A 23,190-nucleotide genomic window follows, 5' to 3' on the forward strand; every position below is an offset into this window, starting at 1 on the left:
AGAATTACGCTGACTTTGCACGCTTTTTTATCTCTCAACCCAGTCTTTCTCGTTAATTTGACCCTAATAAATCTCTAATAATGGCGGAGGCTGATTCGGGAAGGCGTTCGAGAATCACTCTTATAGCAGTAGATCAAAGTGAATGGAGCGAGCAAGCTTTTGAATGTGAGTACGTTATTCCATTTAGTTGTGAGAAAAAAATATGTTCTTGCGCGCGTCACACTGTAGGTACTGCAACTGAATTAAATATCCGATATACTGAAATTTTAATTAGCTCTACATATCTACCGAAGTTTTTCACTAATTTTTGACGCCAAAACTTTAAGTAACCTAAAGACAAGCCCTCGTTGTTTTCAAATGGTATAAATTGTAATTTGGTTTAATTCAGTGTAGCAGTGGTGTTATTAAAATGCCAACGCTCATTCCCCACGTGTCCAAGCAAAAAATGCCCAATTCAATGTTTTTGGCTATCTTAACGTAACAAACCACAAATCTTAATATCTAATTTTAAAAAATCCGTGTTATTCGCGTTATTTGTCTTGCTGTGTCTTGATTATTGTCCGAAAAGCTCCTGTTTTAAAGTATTTGCAAGCTGTAAAGCATTTCCTTTTGCTTCTGGTGTTTCAAAACGATAATCGATTTCAAATCGATTTTCAAATGGTAATTTAGGTGCAAAATGGAAAAACTAAGATGTTATGATGGTTATGTAGGTAATGTAACTCGATTGTAAAGACCAGGATAATTTCATGGTTTGAATTCCAGTTTCTTCGTTGGGTTTTTTTTTTCTGACCCTTAAGACTAGCATCAGATTTCTCGTAACAATATTACCCCTGAATCACTTATTGAGGTCATGAGAATAAAGAAAATAATCACCAACTAAAGGAGCACTTGATGGTTAAACAAATTCTCCTTATCAGCACCTCAGGAAATATAAAGAGAACAGTAAGAAGAATATGCATACTGATGTTCAGGTGTTCAGGTTATTTTTGTTGTGTTTCCCTGTGAGATCAGATTAGCAAAACCAGTATAATGTCATGAAATTAAGTCTGAACACACAGAGTGCTTAGATGTTTTATATGGAGAAACTATCACCCAAACCTTATGTGATGAGGGCATTTCCCATGATGGGGTATACAGCAAATTCATAACTCCCACTGGCCTCCTTTAAAAGATCCTGATGCAACGGATATTATTTACAAGGGTATTTTGTTTGATAAAAGGGTTACACAAGAGAAAGAGAGTAACGAATGGTTCATTTTTAACCAAAACAATTTTTATCTATCTGTTCTTGTCATCAAAAGTTATTTTTAGAGATGGAGTACTGCAGGTATGTTACTATTTTTCCGTAAAGAAAGTGTAGGAAGAATCATTAACATTGAAAGTGAAATTAAGTCAGAAACACCCTTAACTGTCCATGCAAAATTGCAGCCCAAAGCTGTAGACTTGTTATCTTTTCCATTGTTCAATCTTAAAATTATCTTCCCTTCTTCTGCATAGATCAATGGCAGGAGTAAGGCCCCTGAAATTATGATTCTTAGTAACACCTTACCGGTTAAACTTGTAACACTGTTGCATAATTACAGTATTGGTCACAGTATCAAGTGAAACAACCATACAATTAATCTTTATGCTTAACATAGTTCCTCAAATAAGCTCCCACACTCTAATACGCAACCTCCCCCTAATTAGAGACCCCTGAAATAAGCCCCCCCCCCTTGTGTCCTCCCTCACTTTCTACAGGGGAATCAGCACAGGAGAACAATAAGCACTCCATCTCCCCTTGATAAAGCACCTGCCCTCCATTAGGTGCTCCTTGCTCCCTTGTAGCCAAAATAAGCGCCCAAGCATTTATTTAAGGAAATTTGGCATATAGGGATTAAAGTGTTCACAATTTCACTTTGTTTTTTCTCTCAGGGTTCATGGAAAACATCTACCTCGAAGGAGACCAAATAATTCTCTTAAGTGTTGTAGAGCAACTCCATCTTCCATTTCTAGCTGGTATGTACTCAAAGCTTTTTTTTATAATTACAGGTTTGGGGGGTGGGGAAGGGGGAGGAATTTGAGGGAAGCTGGTTTGGATGTGCTAACAGGGCAGTCAATAAGATCAAAAGTGTTGTGAGGCACTGAACTCAGGGGAATTGCAGGGACAGGATGAGTATGATGGATGCAAAGCTGATGTAAACTGACTTCAACAAATTTGATTATACTATGTTTTTAATTATTTACTTGGTAATGAATTTTTGGTTCCTTAAAAATTATTTTATACATTATGCAGATGCTGTGGTCATTGAGGAATGGAAAAATGAGGTTCACAAAATGGAGGAAGAATTGAAGGCTTTGGAGAGGAAATATATTGATAGGTGTTCAGATTTGAGGGTATGGGGTCACCTTTTAGTTGGTTGTTATTAAAATTATTTGCCTAAATACCTTTTGGATGGATGCCCTCGACAGAAACTGTATCAAAGATATTGATAATAATAGAATGCATGCATTCTCGTCCCTAATTTCTACTTCAATCCTTCCCCCCCTCAGAATTATTCTTAACAAACTAGAGATGAATAATTGCATGCATATAGTGAATGAATCATCATCATCATCATCATCATCATCATCATCATCATCATTATCATCATCACGCTACAGGTCAAAAGTCTTGTCCTACCTTCATCCCTCAAAAAGTTTAAACTTTTTCTCTTGGTTTTATCCCATTATTTGTTTCCTATTGAACAGTGGATTAATTTATTGACTCTTCTTGTAATAACTGATGGAAGAAGAGAATACCTTGTTGGCATTCAGACTTTTCTCTTTAATGTTATCCAGTTGTCAGACCTACAAAACTAAAACGCTCAATAGCAATTTGACCTGGAAACCTTCAATCCAGCTTATTTATTACTTAGTATTAGACATCAAACATGAACATTTTTTGGCAAGAGATTAAATCACAGAATACAGACTATACATGCTGCAGAGAGAGAAGTTGATTCAAAAATGGGAAGTAACAAGGTCCCTTTTCACACTACCATTGAAAAAACAGCCATGTAATCAGTGCTGCTCTTTCTTGTTGATAGACTCCCATAAGATTTAGAGTGGAACAAGGAAAACCAGGAGAAAAGATCTGTGAGATAGCTTTGAAAGAGAAAGCCACACTGATTGTCCTAGGAAGTCGGGGTTCTGGCCTCATAAGGCGCACAGTTCTTGGAAGTGTCAGCAATTATGTAATTCATCATACAAAGATTCCAGTCATCTTGTGCCCCAAAGATTATCTGTGACTAATTTAACATTCTGTTAGGGTATGGTGGGGAAATCCACATTTTCCCTTCCAGTAGCCCTCTCTATTTATTTTCCTTTCCAAGGAATTCCTAAAAAGAAGAAAAACACTTTTTTCATTTTCTGATTTACATGTAAGATTTTAATGTTTATCGGCATGTGCTTATTTAGTTGGTCTATCCTGAACGTTTAAGTTCCTTCTGATGAAGTTATTTTGTATAAAGGAAATAGCTTTGATTCATAATGGAAGAAAGTAAATTTAAATTGTTACGCCCGTCCTATTTGAATTACTATGTATACTGCTGGGGGAAAAGAACTTGCACCACAGGAAAACCTGGAACCTCCTCACAGGGACTCCCTTCTTTTCCCTAATCTGTAGGGCTTCAACAGTGTTAATCGTGAGCTGTAAAACGGGACGAAACACAATCGGAACAGGCCCACTCATATCCACCACAAACTTGATATTTTACGGTTTACAGTCAAGTCGCTCGAAAGTCATCTCGCTTGAAGTCATATCGCCCACAACCAGAGACAAGTCGCCCGAAACGTTAAGTCATTTCGCCAGAAATCACGAGTCATGTCACCCGATTTTTTATCACATGTAAAAACGTCAAAATGGTATATCTTTGGAAATCGCTGAAGGTGACGATGGATCAAACTACCCTTTTGGGTGTATCAAACATTCAGCGAAACATACATAACCAACATAAAAAATTTTATCTAATTCAACTTCTTGAAAACAAAGCGGATAGTTCCAAAGGTAATCTATTGTTTGCGCTATTGTTTTCTTCTAACAAAAGACTGTGTGCATAATGAAGTATGGGGCTGTGCGGAAACTTTGCCCATCTGTCTACCGGGGCTTTGATCATCACTGAATGTTTGGATAGGTAAGAATCTACCAGCGGGTTGGGATCAAACCGATTCGCACTGAGTACGAAAAGTCCGTGGGTAAGAAACGAGAAATATCAGCTTTTGGAACTCTTTACGGTGGTCAATTACCATTATCGATTGAGTTGATAAAACCTCATTATTTGTTTATACCCCTCATCGACGAAGCATCACAGTTTAAACTTACTCCCTTTAAACAGTGCAACGATCACACGATCGATTTCTGTATTGCCAAAGTCTTCATGATGTCGTCGAAAACCAACACCTCTTGAGCGAAGAAGATTTAGGTTTCAGTCGTTATTCTTGGTGGAGCGTTTGGTTGAGTAAACCCTTTATCTCCCAGAAGTGATTGACATGCAACTTCTCACCATAATATCCATACATTAACCAGCAAACAGGTAATGAGAATACTCAAACTTATCAGGAGAAGTTTTTATCTTGATCTAACTCCAAATTCTCGTTACTAATTTACAAGGAAGTGTAAAGCAGCTAGAGAGGAGAATTATCAATTAGATCTTGAGAGTAAAGGGTTAAAACGACCAACAGCATTAGATGGAAAACCATGATTTAATTTCGCACGAAAGTCAAGTGTCACTTAAAACAACACATTTTTCTTCATATATCAACAACTTTATTTAATATCGAGGAAGTTTCTGATAATTTCAATACAAATGTTTGGGTGTTTGTTTGAAAGTCGCAATTTCTGGGTAGTTTTCTCACCTTCTTGAAGACCGCGCAAATTTTTAACTTGTTTTCTGTGCTTGGAATTCTACAACTCATCTTGTGATGCTTGTTCCTAGATTCCTGAATTACACACCTAGAGAGAGACTGTTTTGGCCGACGAAATGCTTGTTAGATCGAGAGGATGCCAAACACATTCGGGGCCTCATTACTACAGCCATCCAACAGTAGTGTGGTGACACATCTTGCGTAAAAAAGATTCCAGAACTGTTATCTCAGTCAACAAACTAGTGAACTGTAGTGTTGAAGCTCTTGGGAAAGTCTGGTTTATGATAGCTGACTAAAACAGCTAAGCGTAATAAAAAAGCAGAGTTCACTTTTCTGACTATCATTATTATCGTAAACTACAGTCACCCTGTATTAAGCGATCACCAATCACCGCTAAATACAGGTTCCACTGATTATTATAACAAACGTTCAACAAAGCCATTTTATAGCATAATTGACCACTTAATGTACAGAGTCTATCTCGAAAATACTTCTTTGATTTTGGAAAAGAAATATTCTTTTAAAATTCGTTGAATTTTAAATTAAATCAAAAATTCTCGAAGTATTATTTTTAGTTTTAATGACTGGTCCCACTTTCAATGATCGTTCCACACAGGTGGAGGACAATTAAAACAGGCAATTAGGACTTGATAAAGAGTGACCTCGACCGCTTAATAGAGGTGACCCTGAATAGAGGTAAAAATTGCGCTAAGTCTTGCTTTTTTTTTTTGCTTTAAGTTTATGACTTGTGGCCGTTTATTATAAGAAGAGTCCTTGCTTGCTGTTCGATTGGCGACGTCAGAGCCAGCAAGCTGTACAATCATCAATTCGACTTCTTTTTTTTTCCTTCCCTCTGCAAACAGTTCCAGTATTTGAGATGCCAGTGGTCATTTTTCATGCACTATAGTGTCGCGTGATAGGTGTAACAAACTAAAATAGATCCACGAACATTCGTGTAACTATCCTTTTGGACCAACCAGCTATCTGGACGGTTTATGTTCATAAGTTTACCACAGAGATGCTGGTGTTAACTGTGATCATTTTGACGCGCACAATACAACCTAAAGGTAATTTGCTTTGTCTTGTAAAATCCGTGTTTGAAAAACCAAATTCCCTTAAGATGACAAACTTGTTTGTTAGGGTTTAAACAGTCCTTTTACTGCATGGATCTCTTGTAATTACACTTTTTCCAAACCTGAAATTTTTACATTTCAGTAACGGTGCACAAAAATTGAAGAACACTGTTCGTGTTTTCGGGACCCAAAAGCATCTCAATTCTGGGACATTCCTGGCGTTGGGAAATCAGTAGTCTGAAAAGCAATATACATTTAAAGATCACAAAGGGACTGAATCAATTTCTAGTCTCGTCTCGTGAAAAATTTGGATGAACAAAAGATGGCAATGATTTAGCCAAGCTAAAAGGAGTTTGATTTAAATGCAAGCGTAGGAAATAGTAACTTAAAGAACAATGTACATTTAACAGATCAAGAAGAGAGATTGATTTGTGATTTTACCTCATAAAAGTCGTCATGAATAGAAGTTAGCAATGAATGATTTTTTAAGTCATTAGCCTTTCATCAGATTTATCATCATTCATGCATTCATGCTAAGCTTAGGAAATGGCTTTAAAATGATCATTAAATGTAATTTTTTCGCCATTATTGGCCGCGGTTTCTGTTACCAGTGACAATGGGAAAACCATAAATCGCATGAAATTGCACATACAATCAAGGAAACGGAAGACCTTCGCGGGTTTCCTTTGCAAAATCAATTAACGCGCTATTTAAATCACTACCACAGTAAACTATGTAACAATGGAAAGTTTATGAAATGCACCATTCGGCAATATTATTTCGTTTTAGCTTGATCGAATTATAAACCGAGTGAGGCGCGAAAATTACAAAGGGACGATCTTTATTTGATCGAATTGATCGGGAATTAAATCTGACCTCACAAATAAAACCTTTGCACAATTTCAATCCTGAGAGGTTGATATTCAATATCATGTATTTTTCGATATTCCTATTTGTTCGGTCGCCTTTGTTTATCGAAATTTTTACCGATGCGCGTTACGACGGAGGCCATTGCGGGAAATCCATTTTGAAAAACAGAAAACCCCAACACAGCTTTCTTTAGGTTGGTATCTTGGCAATCTTCGGGCCGAATTTCAAGGCAATCCGTAAAGTTTACGTAACCTATTTTTGTTCCCTTAAAAAAAGACACATTCGCGCAAAAACAAAGTAGGATTGCTTTTGTTTCCAAAGTTTTATCAACAATTCACGCCTTTGGGTGATTAAATGTCAAATAATGTCAAAACTCTGAAAACTCGAAAAGCCGACTGCCGATGGAAACACAGAAGCGTCTTGCGGAGTTTCAGGAACCTCACAACAAAAACATATTTTGCGAGCAACTAACTAACAGTTTCCCCGTGACAGACCTTTAGTTCAATCCTACTGGCCAGTAATTTCGATTTCCGTTCTATTTCTTTTTTAACTTAAGCACGCTGCGGCAAAACTTGTGTTAGAAGTAAATTTTCCAACACTTGTCGTTTGATAGGTTAATTCTTCTTTATTCTCTTTCTTCACAAATTAATACAACGGGGACTAGCTTCTATATGACAGGGAAAACTAGAGTCTCCGCTCATAAAGGTGACACTGCAGATGACATTTCTAAGCCGTCAATCTTCTTGTGTCGTCATCGTACCATCTCTACTAGCGAATCACGCTTGACTACGTATTACAGTTCCCACATACTGAGTATGCACCTTCGAGTTGTTTATGCAGTTAAAAAATCAATTTCTACCTTAATTTTCGTATCTTTACGTTTGAGATCGGCCAGAACAGAAACGAGATCGATAATATAAAAATTACAAATAACCTTGGTTCAGAGTAATATTTATACTTGAAAGGGAATCTTAAGAGAAAATCACCTTTAAAAATTGTTACATCACAACATTTTGGTCACAAGAGTTAAAGAAGAAAGGCGCTCACAAGTACCGCCCCCCAAATTGCTTTTGGTTGCGAGACATGAGGGGTATCACCTGTTTACACCTTAAATTACCGCTGGGGTCAAGAAAGTGTCGAACGCGACCTATTATCAGGGAGATTTACTCTTCCTGGACTAACAAATTAACTTAATTAGAAACATGGCTTATCACGAGTTCCATGTCAACCTCACGATCACAACGAGGAAAACGTGATTAAACTCACTAGGAGAACGTGACCAAAATCACAAGAAGAACGTGACCAAACTCAACCTTTAAGATAAGACCACCAAGAAGGAGTAAAGAGTAATCAACCTGCCCTTTTTATAATTTGTATTAAATGACTTAAAATAATATAATATTTCCATTCCTTTTTTCGACACCAATACAAGGAAACCCTCACGATATTGTAGATTAACTATAATTGTAATTTTATCATTTAACACTTGACAGCTGTCGCTCTGATCGAGTGCTAGCAGCGAGGACTGCCTAAAACAACAAGATTGCCAGAAATTCGGTGGGTCATTCGGTGAAACCAGTCAGCAGATTGTCGAAGTAAATATGTTCACGACAGGAGTAAGCTTATTATATGTTAAAGGAGAAGCGGAAAGAAACAGAACAGTGGAAGTCTTATAACAAAACACAGTTGCCACAGTCATGGTCAGGAATCTTTCGACTGTTCTAAGGAATGCACGTAATTAGCATCACATCACAAAAAAATGTCACCACCTTTCACCATGAAGATGACCAAGACAAGATGAACAACTTTATACTTACTTAAAATTTCACTCTTCCCAGACTTCTTTTAACGATATAAATCTTCCCTGACTCGGAGTGAAGTTCCTTTTCTTTCCCCTGGCCTTGGAGTAATTTATTTTTCCCGGCTGTTCCTGACCTGTGACAACCGCGCCCACAATTAACTTGCCGGAAACGAAACAATATTTCGTTTACCATGATAAAAACAAAGAAGGGCAGGTGCCATTTTTCAATTACTTAGATCGTCTTCGAAAATTTCAGATCATAGTATGGCACTAGGTATTATTCTTAAATCTTAATTTGGATCTTTTTTTGACCCTAAAAGTCCATATCTGTTTTAAAAGAAAATGAAAAACAACATTTAAAAATCGAGACGAGACGAAATCATTTTTCTGATCATTTTACTCGCGACTTGCAGTTGATGAAATATAGCATGAATACTTAATTTCTGAGTCTTAGGATCCCTAGGGTATTTAGGAAAAGACAAAACGGAAGTTGTGGAAACATTGTAATTGTCACAAACGCCATAATATTGGACCACTCTTCATGCTTCGTAGTTAATTCATTATGGCCGCGACTGCTGTTTACTCATCTCAGACCTCGTGACCAATCTGTGACGTATGAAGTTAAAAATGTCTATCCAGTTCGAAAATACATTTTTACGAACGACGCACGCGCGTTTTAATATTTTATAAAAGCTTTTTTTGGACACTATAACTAAAATAACAATGCCTAGTTTGAAAAAAAATTGGTCCTCGAGTCTATAACCAAGATATAGATATTTTCCCTTTAAATCTGGTGGCTAATGATAATTTCATCGTCATGATAATTTTAGGAAACCCGTCAGTAGCCACTCTGTTCTGTTTCAACCATTTTCAACCGTGATTTTAGAAGCGTGCGTGCCGAGAGGATCGCTCAGTTTTCAAACTTATTGCATCTAGTGTAAAACGAGGATGGGAAGCGAATCAAATCCGTCAATCAAACAATAAACTTTGTAAAGCTGCAAGATGTTTCAACCTGATTATTTCACCTTAAACTTTTATTCCTCTCTTAAAAACCCTCCCAGCCACAAAACTCTTTATCACAGGAAAAAATCTTAATTTCTACTTGGCGGAGTGTGACTTAAACACGAATGACATCAGAGCTCCGCAGGGGTCATCCATCATAACTAATAATGTTATTGTTAAAAACCATATATAATTTGTATACTCTCTCTTTTCTTTTGTTTCTTTGGGAAATGGATTATTTGTCACTTACCTCAAGAAAGTTTTAAAAAGTGGAGAATGTTACGGGTTAATTCCGAAAGAAAGTTATTTTCGTAACAACCCGAATGGGAGTCAATCACCAGAGTTTCTAATGGATTATCACACTTCCCAATCATCTGGTGTTTGTTCCGATAAATTTCTCTATATATTTATAGATAATAAAGAACTGATTTTAAACAAAAAGGTCATGGGAAAAGTTGATCCGTCGTAATGGTGCATTAATGAATTCGCAAGGTATCGAATCTACCAGAATTACCAGCGGCAGTCTTAAACATTGAACTTCTATTGATATGAGAAGTTTTGAGTAAACATTTAGTAATCATATCCTCTTTGACGTCAAACTTTTCTCACCCAAAATCGTTGCATATAATTTGTTTACTTCGCTTTTCCAAAACAGGAGATTTGGGCTAAATTTCCTTGCAAAAGCCTTTCAGCTAAGTGAAAATTTTTTTTAATGAGAAGTGTCAGCGCCTTCCACTTCTCTACGTAGAAGTCCAACATATCATTTCGAAAAAAGAAACAAGTAATTTGAATGTAACTTTTATGGCGTAATTATCTCGTGTTATTAATGTCGGTGCGAGGTTCCTCTGATATAGTGTCATTTGCGGTATTATGAGGGTCTCAATCTCGATAAGAGGAACTGTAAGCAGTTCTTGATGTCTCCATTATGTTTTCATGTCTGGCCTTTTGTGACTACTTTGGTCAACGCGGCTGAATATTTCTATGGTTGATTCATGGGCCGGGACTGAAGGCCAGTGTTCGATATTAAGACCCTAAAAAGAAATTAATTAAAATCGCTGATGGTTTTCATCTTTTCTGGCTTCGTCGAGACATACGGTTGCACTGTTTCGCTAGCTCATAGCTTTGAAAACTTTCGGAAAACGTTTTATGGAAAAAAAAATTCATAATGTATACGCTGGCCAGCTACATCCATTTCCTTTTTCGGTTTTCGCGAGAAAACACAGCTTTAAAAACTGCCGGGAAACGTTTTATAGAAAAAGTTCATAATGTATAGGCTGGCCAGCTACGAGCATTTCGCGAGAATTGAAGCGAGTGGTAACATAGCTCACGTTAGCCGATCATGAGCCAACCGCATTGTGCAACACCATCCTAAACATCTTTTCTTGGCTGCGTTACTTTATATTTCGAATCTTTTTTTCACATATTTTAGTTTTATTCCCTGGTATCGCATAATTTTTTTCTAGTCTCCTAAGCAATTATATTTAGCGGCTAAACTCAAATAACTTTGACTCACCGAGGTTAATAAACAGTTGACAACAGGTGTTCTTCACTCAATGAGTCCTCTCCTTGAAATAAATAATAGTTTTCTTATGCATTGTTGATTCTCCAATCTGAGCTTGAGCGGTGGACCACTTTTGAGGTTGTTTAGAATGGATTTTCAAATTTCGTGCCTATTATTTCGCTGACGTTTTCCATCCAGAAAGTTTCCTCGTCAAAATCTTTAAAGCCAGCTGTTTGTACACCATTCGCATTGCATGATTTTGGAAAAACATTAAGTTTTTGGTGCTCCTCCGGCTTAACTTATGCTGTCATCACAGGCTAGCCTCTAACTGGAAGAGTATAATGATCTTTGAATGGAAATAAAAAACTAATTTTGGCAACTGTCAAATAAATCAGCTAGAATTCAAATCTATATTTCTCCTATCTAGGCCAAGCCAAGTGTTCCATGTTTGCTTAAATTACGCAATTTTTTTTTTCAGCACCGTGAAATTTTTATTATTAGAAACAGTTTAAAATTTCAATATGTTTTTTTCTTTCAGTTGACGACATGCAAATTTTAATAAATGTTTTAATAGCCTTCTACGCTATTAGCACTAATGACTATTTTGAAAAATATTTTACATTAAAACTGCCTTGTGAAAAACTGGTATACAATAGAGCGAAGTGACATAAACTGCAGGAGAGCCTTTTAAGTTTTCAGATATGCAAATGTTCACCAATTTTAATTTCCATTTGTTTCCAAAACCATTATCCTTAATAACTACAGCCGGTGAGTTTTTTCCCTTAAAAGACTCTGTTTTAACAAGATGATGTGGAAAACATCACGGAAACATAAACACCTAATGGCCTTACATCCAATTCGTGCAATAAAAAGGGCAGTTTGAGAAGTGTTCTTCTTCGTCGCAGATGCAAAGTGTTGCATAACCTTTTGAAATATTTCATGCGAAGAATGCATAATTCATCCAATTTTTGCAAGTGCAATGCAGGTGGAAGGACACAGTTTTTTCTTTGACATGAATTCGTTGTTGGGCGTCCTACTTATCAGCTTACAAATTTATCCTGGAACCAGCGGTATGTTTTATGCTTTAAATTACTCCAGTTTAAGATATATCCGTTGCTGTTTCTCCTGCAATATCACATTTGCACGTTGCAGTTTGACCCTCAGGTCAAATTCAACGCCTAACTGAAGACGCCGTTTATCACTTAGAAACGTACCACCTTTACCACGAGATAACAATTTTTTTTAAGTCCTTAAAATAGAATGCTAAATGCACTGTCATCTTCTCCTGTTTTAACTATAAGCAACAATTTTTGGGAAATTAGATTACACACCACTCTGATTCCCACAAGAGCCTTGTAACATTCATATAATTTGTTATTTCCCTCAGAACAAACTCACCGTTGAGCTGTTTTTATCCTCGTAGGTAGAGGCATTACACTTGTTGACACCTCTTTTAAAATAAAATTCTAACAAAGGTTCATTTTCTTTTTAGGGTTACCTAACTTTGAAGTCTTACAAAATTTATATCGAATAAGTTTATCGCTCGTGTGATACCAATAAGTGAACAAGACGAGGCGGGATGCCCAAAACTCACTCATTCTAAAAAATACAGTTAAGAATACAAAAAATCGTTATGTTTAAAAATTGTGAAAAAACTTTCTCGACTCAAATAAAATCCTTATCGGATAATTTTAAGTTGATTTCCGTCTAAGATTCTCGATGCATTTTTACTTCTAATGTTACTTATGGAGGAAGCTAATGAACATGTTTCTCTTATTTTTTCCAAGGGTTATAATATATTTCGACTTAAATAAAAGGTGTTTCGAATGTTGCCCACGTCCTTTCGTGATCTGAAAATCATTTTTCTAAAGTAAATCTTTCCTGTAATGATTTACATCCTGTGCATCAAACACGTAGCTCACTGACTCACTGGCTCACTGGCTCACTGACTCACTGACTCACTGACTCACTGACTCACTGACTCACTGACTCACTGACTCACTGACTCACTGACTCACTGACTCACTGACTCACTGACTCACTGACTCACTGACTCACTGACTCACTGACTTACTGACTCACTGACTCACTGACTCACTGACCCACTGACCCACTGACCCACTGACTCACTGACTCTCTGACTCTCTGACTCTCTGACTCTCTGACTCCCTGACTCACTGACTCCCTGACTCACTGACTCACTGACTCACTGACCCACTGACTCACTGACTCACTGACCCACTGACTCACTGACTCACTGACTCACTGACTCACTGACTCACTGACTCACTGACTCACTGACTCACTGACTCACTGACTCACTGACTCACTGACTCACTGACTCACTGACTCACTGACTCACTGACTCACTGACTCACTGACTCACTGACTCACTGACTCACTGACTCACTGACTCACTGACTTACTGACTCACTGACTCACTGACTCACTGACTCACTGACTCACTGACTTACTGACTCACTGACTCGAACTTGCGTTATGACTGATAGGCTGACTGAATAACAAAATAACGTAACGATTGACTGACTCAATGATAACTTTTACTGACTGAGGAGTGTGCATAATTACAAACTGCCAGGCAAGATGCTTTTCTGGCTTATTTCATAACTGACTGACTAAATTGGCTATCATCTATCTCTTTATTTCAGTTTACGGACAGAGAATTTCCGAATCCTCCCGTTCTGAGAGAGTAAATAATGGCGATCGACTCGTCCTTAATTGCTCTGACAGAAACCTAGACCAGTTTCAAGGAAACGTGAATTTCACTTGGAAGAAAAACTCCGTGACTATACCGAATGACGACCCACGCTTAAATGCAGACGGGAAAGGTACCCTGCTACTTGAGCACGTACGGCAAAGGGACTCTGGACAATACACGTGTACTTTTGGTACAGCCGACGTCTTTAGCATTAGCAATATGACACTGTTTGTCATAGGTCGGTGGTTAATTAGCAGTGTTGTACAACATTTTTCATTAAGTCTAGATGTTAAAAGTATCTACCTTAAAAATACGTAAGAAAAGATGGATCTAACATTTCCATCTTTAATATTTATGGCCTGGCGGCTCTGAATTATTCTTAATCCCCTCCCTCCCCTCCCCCCGCACCTTATTAGGAGTTAATTGACAGCCAATTTACTATTGTCTCCCCCCTTTTTATACTTATGAAGACGACTAAGTCCCATTCCTTTCCTCCCCCTAAAAACCATTTGGTCCCCCAAAATCCCTCGAACCCTCTCCCCTTAAACCCTTAAAGAAGAGATTCAAGGGCATAAACTATCAGAAAGACGGAATTTAAACGAATTCATATCTGAAGATAACACTTGATAAAGATGAATAGATTTCCTTGGGGAAATGCTTGAGAAATTGAAACATTTACATCCCTTTTACATTCCGCTAGTCTGATAAATTGTTCCTTTTATAGGCAGTACATCTCCGAATAGTCCAACAACGAAAGTAATGCCCTATCGGAAGCATTCAGCACAACGGGGTACCACCTTGAATTAGGCTCGTACCCAGACCTTCCACGGCCATTCAGTTACAGTTTCAGGGTAGGATCTGGGTACGAGATTAACCTTGTAAGCCATGTTAACACATTTCCTGTACATGCAGTCTCCGAGGGTAACAGAAGGCTAAAAGAGTTGCTTAAAGGAACTGTATCACATGGTGCGCATCTTAAAACATTTGGCCAAACTTACTCATTGGTAATTCTTGTTGACCTTCAAAGGGCATCTTGTAATGATACAACTGAACTCATGCTGTCTTTATGAATAATTCCTATGCCACAAAAGCTTAGATAGTCGTGCAGCGGACAAGATATCTTTGTTTATTTGTTTGCTTTAAACAGGGAACGATCCATCCAACGGAGTCACATCCACGAGTAGTGTCGCAGAAACTGCCATGACAAGCCTCATAGCAAGTCATACTAGACTTGCTAACAGCGTTACGACAAAAAGCTCCACGACAAGAAGTGTAATGTTAAGTAGTGTCACGACAAGCCGTGCACAAAAACATAGCGTCACGATGAGTTATGTCACAAGAAGCAGTATCACAACAAGTCGCGTCACCACAAATAGCGTCAAGTCAAGTAATATAACGACAGGGAGTGCCACGACAAATCCTGTCATAACCAGTAGCATCACGACGAGTAATGTCCGGAAAAGCAGTATCTTGGCAAGTCGCGTCATGACAAATAGTGCAGCAACAGGTAGTGTCATGGCAGGTAGTGTCATGAAAAGTCGCATCATGGCAATCAGTGTCACGACAAACGATGACACGAAAAGCAGTGTCGTAAAAAGCAATGTGACCATGAGCTGCGTCACGACAAATAGTACAACGTCGGATGGTGTCACGAGAAGTAGTGTCACGACAAGTCGCGTCATGACAATCAGTGTCAAGACAAATGGTGACACGAAAAGTAATGTCGCAAAAAATAGAGTTACGACAAGCCCTGTCACGACAAATGGTGTCAAGAAAAGTAATGTCACGACAATTAGTGTCACGAGAAGAGGTGATACGCCGAGCAGCGTGAGCATGGTTTTGTATACTACAGCGATTGTGGCAACAAAGCAGCCATCGCCCTCCCCTCGGTTATTCACACAAACAACTACAAATTTGATTTCAAGCCTACAACTGCAGGTATTTGATTGCTATTGATCATTAAGAATTTGCTACGTATGACATTGGTTTTTTTCTTCGTAAGACTACAGCTTAGAAACACATGATGATTGAGTTCTGGACCCAATTTATATCTAAAGAACGCTGAGTCAACCCAACCCTCATTTTCTCTCGGTCAATCTTGGTAGGAAATTCGTCACTTTTTTCATTCACGGAAACTGCTAAAATGTTAACCACAACAAAGTGAAGTCGCAGGTTTGCATTCGATATTTGATTTTTTTTTCATGTTTGCGGAGGCTTTTTTTTTTCTTTGTCTACCCTATCTCTTACAAGGGCTTACGTTTGGTAATGTTGTATTTCCATGTTCGTATTTTGTACCTTACCATCCCCATAATAGTATCAGTTGTCTCACACTCAGGTTGAAGCTCTTTTGATCGGCGACAAACCCACCAACATTTGTACAGTCCTTACCGAACTTGTCAAACTGACAAAGCCTGGGAACGAGCTGAAAGTTAACGCAAGCGAGCTCTCTTTATCCTTGGATATACTAGAAAAACTAGTGACGTACAACTCCTTGGAGAACCACACTGCCATTACCACACCAGCCGACCAACGTAACGTCTTGGAAGTAGCCAGTAATTTACTGAATGAAGAAAATGTGGAAACGTGGTTAATGTTAGAAGAGGTAATGCTGTTGGATTTTGCTAAATCTCATAATGGTATCACTTTCGTGATTTATTGAATGGCTGTCTGACCAATTGGACAACTGATCGTTTGAATGACTGACCGATAGACCGACTGACTGAAGGTTGACAGCCGCAATTACTAACTGACTGATTGAATGGCTGACTGTCTAGGTGACTAATAGGCTGATGACTGACTGACAGACTGATTCACTGACTAACAGACTGACCGACTGACTGACTGAATGGCTGACTGCCTGAGTGACAGACTGACTGACTGTTTAACTGATTGATGGCCTGAGTGACTGACTGACTGTCTCACAGACTGACGGCATGGGTGAGTGACCGACTGACTAACTGACTGACTGTGGAGAAAGACTCCTCGATAAAGACCCACTTTGGAATATTTATAAATAATGTTGCTGTCCCTTTTTTTCCAATCACGTGACTTAAAATAATCAGATGATGTATCAGTAATAGCCCAAGTTAAAAATACAGAAATAGTTCAAGGAACAATATATCATGCAAAGAGGACAAAGATCTCACTTAATTGCATTGCCATCAACCTATACCATGTTTTCAAAACTTACCTTCATCGCCTTTCATACTTAATACATGTTCAGAATCAAGAAAACATCATCGGTGTACTACTAAAGACAATGGAAGAGTTTGGTTCTCAAGTAAGCAGTCAGCTTGGTAGATCAACTAATTCTACCTCCTTCGTCCTTTTATCAAGAAACATTGCTTTCAGAGTTGATCGCTTAAACCGGAATGAAACGGTGAGTCAGCAGCATACTTTTGGTTTGCTCTCTTTTTTCCCTCCCACTTCCTTTGACGCATTATCACTGACCGTCAAGAAATGGCTACGAGGCGGACTGTAAGAGAATCATTTCCCCTGTAAATCCAACGTGTTGTTTCCTTAACAAGCGCGTCTTGTCTTGCGCATAGAGAGCGCTTTTTGATTACGTGCCATAAACCAAAACCAAAGTAATCGCAACGGCCAATCAGAAGAGAGAAAAATACCTTTAAGAGCCAATGAGAAATCAGAGTAAAAAAAAAAGAGCAGGCAACCAGGTCGTGATTGGTTTAAATTTTTCATCTGATTGGTTGAGAGAGTGGTGCGTGTTTTCTGGACCAATCACCGAGCGAAAAGCAAAAAAATGCAAGCTCAGATTACTTTTGATTAAATTGATCCAACCAAACATCTTCTTTTATTTCTGTTTCCAGCTTCATGTGAATTTCGCTCAGCACGGTGCAACATTCTTTGCTCCTGGGTCAATGTTTTCAGATCCCACAGGGAGCCGTGTGTCGACCATCGTCTACAAAACACTTCATAACGTGTTTAGACTTAAGGAGAAGGGATTCAGTGAAGCTCAAAAGGAAGGGGGAAAGCTGCAGACGATTGGCTCGAGTATCATCTCAGCTACGGTTCTACCAACTCCAAAATTCCCATTGGCAAAACCAGTTAAACTGGTTATTAAACGTAACAATCAGGTATGGGTAATATGAGCACTGAGCATTAATGAAAAAAAGGTGATAAATCAATGTCAACAGCACTGATTTAATGTGGTCTTATACACAATCGTATGACATCGTTTGCAGAGCCGTAATTTGATTGGACAGTGCGTATTCTGGGAGATTGGCCGATCGCAGCGAACGTGGCTTACCCGTGGCTGTACACGTGTGGATCATGAATCAAATGCTAAAGTCACAACGTGCGAGTGCGATCATTTGACCATCTTCGCTATTTTAATGAAAAACAAGCCGGTAAGTTCATTATGTATCTCACAATTTTTAATTCTGTATTTCTTTACACGGTATGTTTCTTCCCTTAGTCTCTGAGTTGAGGGTCTCAATAGGGTGATGGCTTTTACGGCTGACGTTTAAAACTTTTCCCTCTGGCTATTCGAGCTGGCATGTTACTGCTCATTATATCATCTGAAAGGAGATGCTCTGAGTTTCTTTTAACCAGGCAGAGATTGCTGATTGGCTGAAAAAGAGGGCATTTTTAGAAAGCATTTTAAAACGCTTAACTTTGCCTCAATGTAAATGGGCTGGTTTCATTGCTTTGGCGTTGTTGTGTAAAAAACAAGATTTCACTTAGCTGATCCGCGCATTTTACATTTCATTGACGCCAACAGAACAATGAAATGGCTTCCCACGAAAGCGCATAGCAGCGTGCGTTTTTGACCTTCGTAATAAAAGAAAAGTTTGTTCTTTATATTATACACAAGTAATCGCTTGCTTCCCTAAAATTGAGGAATAATATCACTTGCTTTTACAGAGGTTTCAGAAATCGCAACTTCTGAGGCCCTATGCGATGAACTATACTAATGTTGAATAAAATGTTTTCTATTTTGTTCTATTTTTCTATTTTCATTTTAGGTGCAAGCACAACATCAGCACAACCTTGAGTATATTTCCACGATAGGCTGCGCATGCTCTCTACTGTTCCTTCTGCTGACCTTTACGGTGGTTGTTTTGTGCTGGAAACAAATAAAGAGTATTCGAGTCATAATATTACTGAATCTTTGTGTGGCCATTGCTGCTTCTTGTTTTTTGATCATCCTGGTTGGATATGCGAAAAAAACAGAGGTAATTATAAGATATGAACCTTTCGATATATTTTTACATGGAGATAGCTGCAGGTTTGTTTTACCTCCCCACTCTTTGCTCAATCATTTCTAAATAAACTGTTTTCGACACAGAATGAATAACGTCAGGCTACGTCCATTATTTCGTTGGGTTCATCTGTTATTTCGCCGGTAGTCATTTATACTCTTAAGCGGAGTGTGTAATTGTGGGAGCAAATAATCTCACACGTGATTGAAACATAGTGACCCGGCCAGATCTCAAACCCATATCTCTCTATCTCTCTATCTCTCTATTCGTAGTTCACTGTGCTCACTTCCAGGCCTCCGCGTTAGAAAACTGATCTCTTTATTTTTTGTCCTTAGATGCTATGCACAGTCACTGCAGTAAGCCTCCATTATTTCCTATTGTGTGTATTTTCATGGATGCTGGGTCATGGCGTTATCCTGTATTTCCTGATCATCAAAGTTGAGACGCAAAACAATATAAAGTCAAGGATGAAATGGATCTACGCCTTTGGATGGAGTAAGAGAAATGATTTGTTTCATTAAAACTTGCGACCTCAATTGTTGCTGAGTGTCGTCGCAACAACGGTCGGTCACAAATAATTAATCCCAGTCAGGTATCGAGGAAGGATCACGTAAAAGGGATATCGATAGCAGCCTGTGCACGTGAATACAGTTGAAGCTTGACTATTAATTTGATTTTTTTTTTTTTTACTTCCAGTTTCCCCTCTGCCAATTGTGGCCGTGTCATTGGTATTGACTGGTGCCGATAGTTACGCAGCCAATAACTGCTGGCTGACAATAGAGTATGGGATAATTTACTGGACCTTCGTTGTCCCAGTTGCGATAATCGTGCTGGTTAGTGGTGTTTTGTTTAAATTATTTATTTAATGACTCACCAAGCATTTTCACTCACACGCGATTGGTCTAAACGCATCACTTCAGAATTAGTCCTTACTAAGACCTGGAAATATGCGGCGAGTGTCTCCAAATAATGTGCAAAGAATGTTCGAAACAAATAAAATCTTTTTTTAAATTTGAATCTAGATAATACAGCTAGGGTGTTTGTTATCGTTACCGAAGCGTTAAAAGTCGAACGACAGAAGTCTGCTAAGTCAACATTTCTCATAAAGAATATCAGAACAGTCTGCAATCATGTAATCTTCCACCTTTCTGTCAACGCAATGTAACAGTCCCATCACAAAGTCATGAATCTTTTATAAAACCCGCTTTGTTACTTATCACATAATCAGAAAGTTCAAAATATGTCAGCTATTTCATAAATTTAACAAACAATAATAACTAACAAATTATATAACATGTCTTTGTCCTTTTTTTTCAGATCAACTCGATTTTGTTTTTTGTCTTGCTACATCGTATAAGCAGAGCTTCAAGGTCCAAAGAAAAGATAACACGTGCTAAGCACATGAGGGCTTGGTTACGTCGTTCAGCAATGCTGTTGCCCTTATTGGGAGTCACGTGGTTGTTTGGCTTTCTGACGTTCATTTCCTCCACAGTTGTTTTTCATTACATTTTTACCATACTGAATTCGCTACAAGGATTCTTCATCTTTTTTAATGTTTGCGTCTTAGAAGATACGGTAAGCTGTAACCATCTGCTGTAATTTAAAAATGCGTGAAACTGAAATTCAATAATTAGAAGTTAGGTGAAAGTATGCTTTGGTGTTTTAGGTCGTTTTAGTCAATGAAATTCTTCAAACTTTCCTCCAGTTCAGAGATTCTATAGTCAAAACATTGTGTGAGTGGAATGCTAAATGTCCTTGATTCCTGTAAAGACTAAATCTTTGGAACTAATTTCTATTGAAAAAAAAAAGTCATCAGAAAGCATACCTGTATGTTTTGCATCGTTGGAATGAATCAACTTCTTTCTACTCTCTCCATTAGTTCAGAGAATCTATGGTTATTACGTTGTGTAAGCACACCAAGGAAAACTCTGACCGGTACCTGAATAAACACGCATTAAGATCCACTCCTACACAAATACAAATTGCAGGTTGGTAATGATTTTCCTTGCCATCAAATTTAATTTTTTTCTATTCTATATGAAGAAAATTCTCGATTTTAGCTGGTTGAGAGTAAACATTTTTTCCTTTGGTGGTTCGAATGCTGCTGATAACGCACTAAAGAATTTATGGTTTTCGCATTAATTTCTGTGGGAGGGGTGCGAAGGGTGGAGGAGTTTCAGTAACTTATTCCATAGGCGGCTGCCGGTAGTAGTATAGGCTGCTGTACCATATGGCAAAACCCAAACAGGAGAGCATGCTCGCACTAAACATACGGCGGTGAGAGGTCTTACAGGCGGCAGTAGACCGCCAATAACCGACTCTTATTGAAACTCCTGTTAGGAAGGACTCTTTTTTTTCCAGATGCTCCAATGTATCGTTCTCCTTTTGTAACTGTATGACTGCACCAGTGTGGTATTCACCTCTCAAGTTTTCATATCAAATGTTCATATCGTTATGCTCCTGTAACTGATGGCATCAGTGTAGTAGTTACCTAACTTGCACATTTCTTAAAGCTTCTTTCGGTTTCTTCTTTTATCCTTTCTACAAGAGGAAATTTTTCATAAAAATTGTGTAAACGGAAGTTGAAAAGAAACGAGTTTCCCTGTGCGTACGTTCTAGATTTCTAAATCTTGTAGTCTTAGGAACCCTCGGCAATAAAATAGGGTTCAGCTGGCTTTTTATTTTTCATTATAGATGCTAGCAGAGCTGAAATTTCGTTCTGGGCGTCGAGCAAATAGCAAATACTGAGTTCCCGTCAGTAATCTTACTCCAAATTGAAATATTCTGCGAATTACTTTTGTCTGAAGTGAGATGCAATGATTCTAACAGTGTAAGGGGTGCATTATCTGTTTTCACTCTGACCAGTTCCAGCTCCAGTATTTTCCTCCAATTAGCAATCTTGTCTCTGCGGGTTGATATTGTTGAATTGTTGTTCAATAAGTGCCTCGAAATCAGCTTCTAACCGCGTGCTCCTTTTCGCCTAATCAGTAGGAAGGATTAGAGATGTTAATCAAGGGGTCCTGTAGGTGAGGCCGCTTTGATTTCGCAAATAGCATATTCTTTGTCATCGTAGCGTTGTGACAATGATAGACATAATCGATGTCTTTGGCTCCTGATCGCATTTCTGAGACTGCCATTTTTTGTTATGTACAGGATATTGGTGTTGATATATCAGAGTCTAAATTCTCTCTCCTTAGCGTCTTCAGGGGTTAGGAATCTTTTTCCATCCATACTTGACCATTTGCGTCAACAGTTCCTCCCAGCAAGTCTCTAGTTTTCGTACACAATCTGCATTTATATACCAGGCTTGTGCTCTTCACAAGAGGCGGGATTGAGCACATGCTTGCATTACAGGATCATTTGCTCTTATCAACTGAGTTAGTAATGTAACTTGGCCACTGCTAAGAGTATAAAAGCTGACTTTTCGTGCGTTAGCGCTTCGTTACTGATCTTCCCATTTGCTGATGTTTCTACTTCTGATTCACTTTGCAGTTTCTAAAGACAAAAAGATTAATGTTAGTCAACAAGAAGGATTTGATGACCTCGCAAACAACAAGGACTCAAAGAGACTCAAAATTAAACGGCAGAATTGGATGACAACCAGTCGTCTTTAGCAGAAGAGACGACAGATCTAAATGTTTTAGAATCAGAATAGATACAAAGGAAAGTTATGCGTTGGACGAAAACAAAAACTTGAATTTGTGGCAATCAGAGCTTCCTTTTCCCAGAAAGACATTTTTGTATAATTTGAAATATGATGGCAGTATCGTATTTTCTGGTGATTTGATCAATACACTTTACCCAAATGATTTAAAAATAAACCCAAGAATAAGACTGAGAAACAAGGTTTTTATTATCATTTTGTTTTTTTCGTCACTTCAAAGAAACTTTTATCAAGCTACCCCATATTACATAGTAAATGCGATTCTATACGAGCCCCCTGATTGGTCAAAAACCTATCGTTTACGCACCCACAAAACATTGAAGTTTCTTTTACAAAAGCACCGATTTGTGATTTACAAACTTCGCTCGTGTTCTCCCAACATCCCGCGCGCGTTATTACGCCAGTAAACCGATAAACAGTGCGGTCTATAGCTTGATTAAGCGGAAACAATGTT

General features: G+C 38.3%; 2 protein-coding genes and 1 long non-coding RNA gene across 3 annotated transcripts; 2 read left to right on the forward strand and 1 right to left on the reverse strand.

The window, feature by feature from the left end:
* The first annotated feature begins 46 nt into the window (after positions 1–46).
* LOC113679065 (uncharacterized) lies at positions 47–3,603 on the forward strand. The gene is made up of 4 exons (XM_027196015.2): positions 47–165; positions 1,915–1,998; positions 2,276–2,376; positions 3,069–3,603. The coding sequence occupies exons 1-4, from the start codon at positions 81–83 to the stop codon at positions 3,267–3,269; spliced, it is 471 nt and encodes a 156-aa protein (XP_027051816.2). The 5' UTR covers positions 47–80; the 3' UTR covers positions 3,270–3,603.
* On the reverse strand, positions 3,222–11,594 carry LOC149048796 (uncharacterized). Its single transcript, XR_016184994.1, has 3 exons — positions 11,144–11,594; positions 8,645–10,661; positions 3,222–3,359 (listed from the first exon to the last, which is right to left on the reverse strand). It is a non-coding gene; the product is annotated as an uncharacterized LOC149048796 (long non-coding RNA).
* A 397-nt stretch (positions 11,595–11,991) lies between these two features.
* LOC113679052 (adhesion G protein-coupled receptor L3-like) lies at positions 11,992–22,917 on the forward strand. The gene is made up of 13 exons (XM_027195992.2): positions 11,992–12,201; positions 13,801–14,088; positions 14,998–15,788; positions 16,186–16,452; positions 17,074–17,229; positions 17,678–17,944; positions 18,053–18,217; positions 18,836–19,045; positions 19,408–19,567; positions 19,769–19,905; positions 20,390–20,647; positions 20,952–21,060; positions 22,565–22,917. The coding sequence occupies exons 1-13, from the start codon at positions 12,111–12,113 to the stop codon at positions 22,684–22,686; spliced, it is 3,021 nt and encodes a 1,006-aa protein (XP_027051793.2). The 5' UTR covers positions 11,992–12,110; the 3' UTR covers positions 22,687–22,917.
* Positions 22,918–23,190: the final 273 nt, after the last annotated feature.

The sequence above is a fragment of the Pocillopora damicornis genome, chromosome 3, assembly GCF_964200805.1.
Source record: "Pocillopora damicornis chromosome 3, jaPocDami1.2, whole genome shotgun sequence".
NCBI classification, from domain to species: Eukaryota; Metazoa; Cnidaria; class Anthozoa; order Scleractinia; family Pocilloporidae; genus Pocillopora; species Pocillopora damicornis.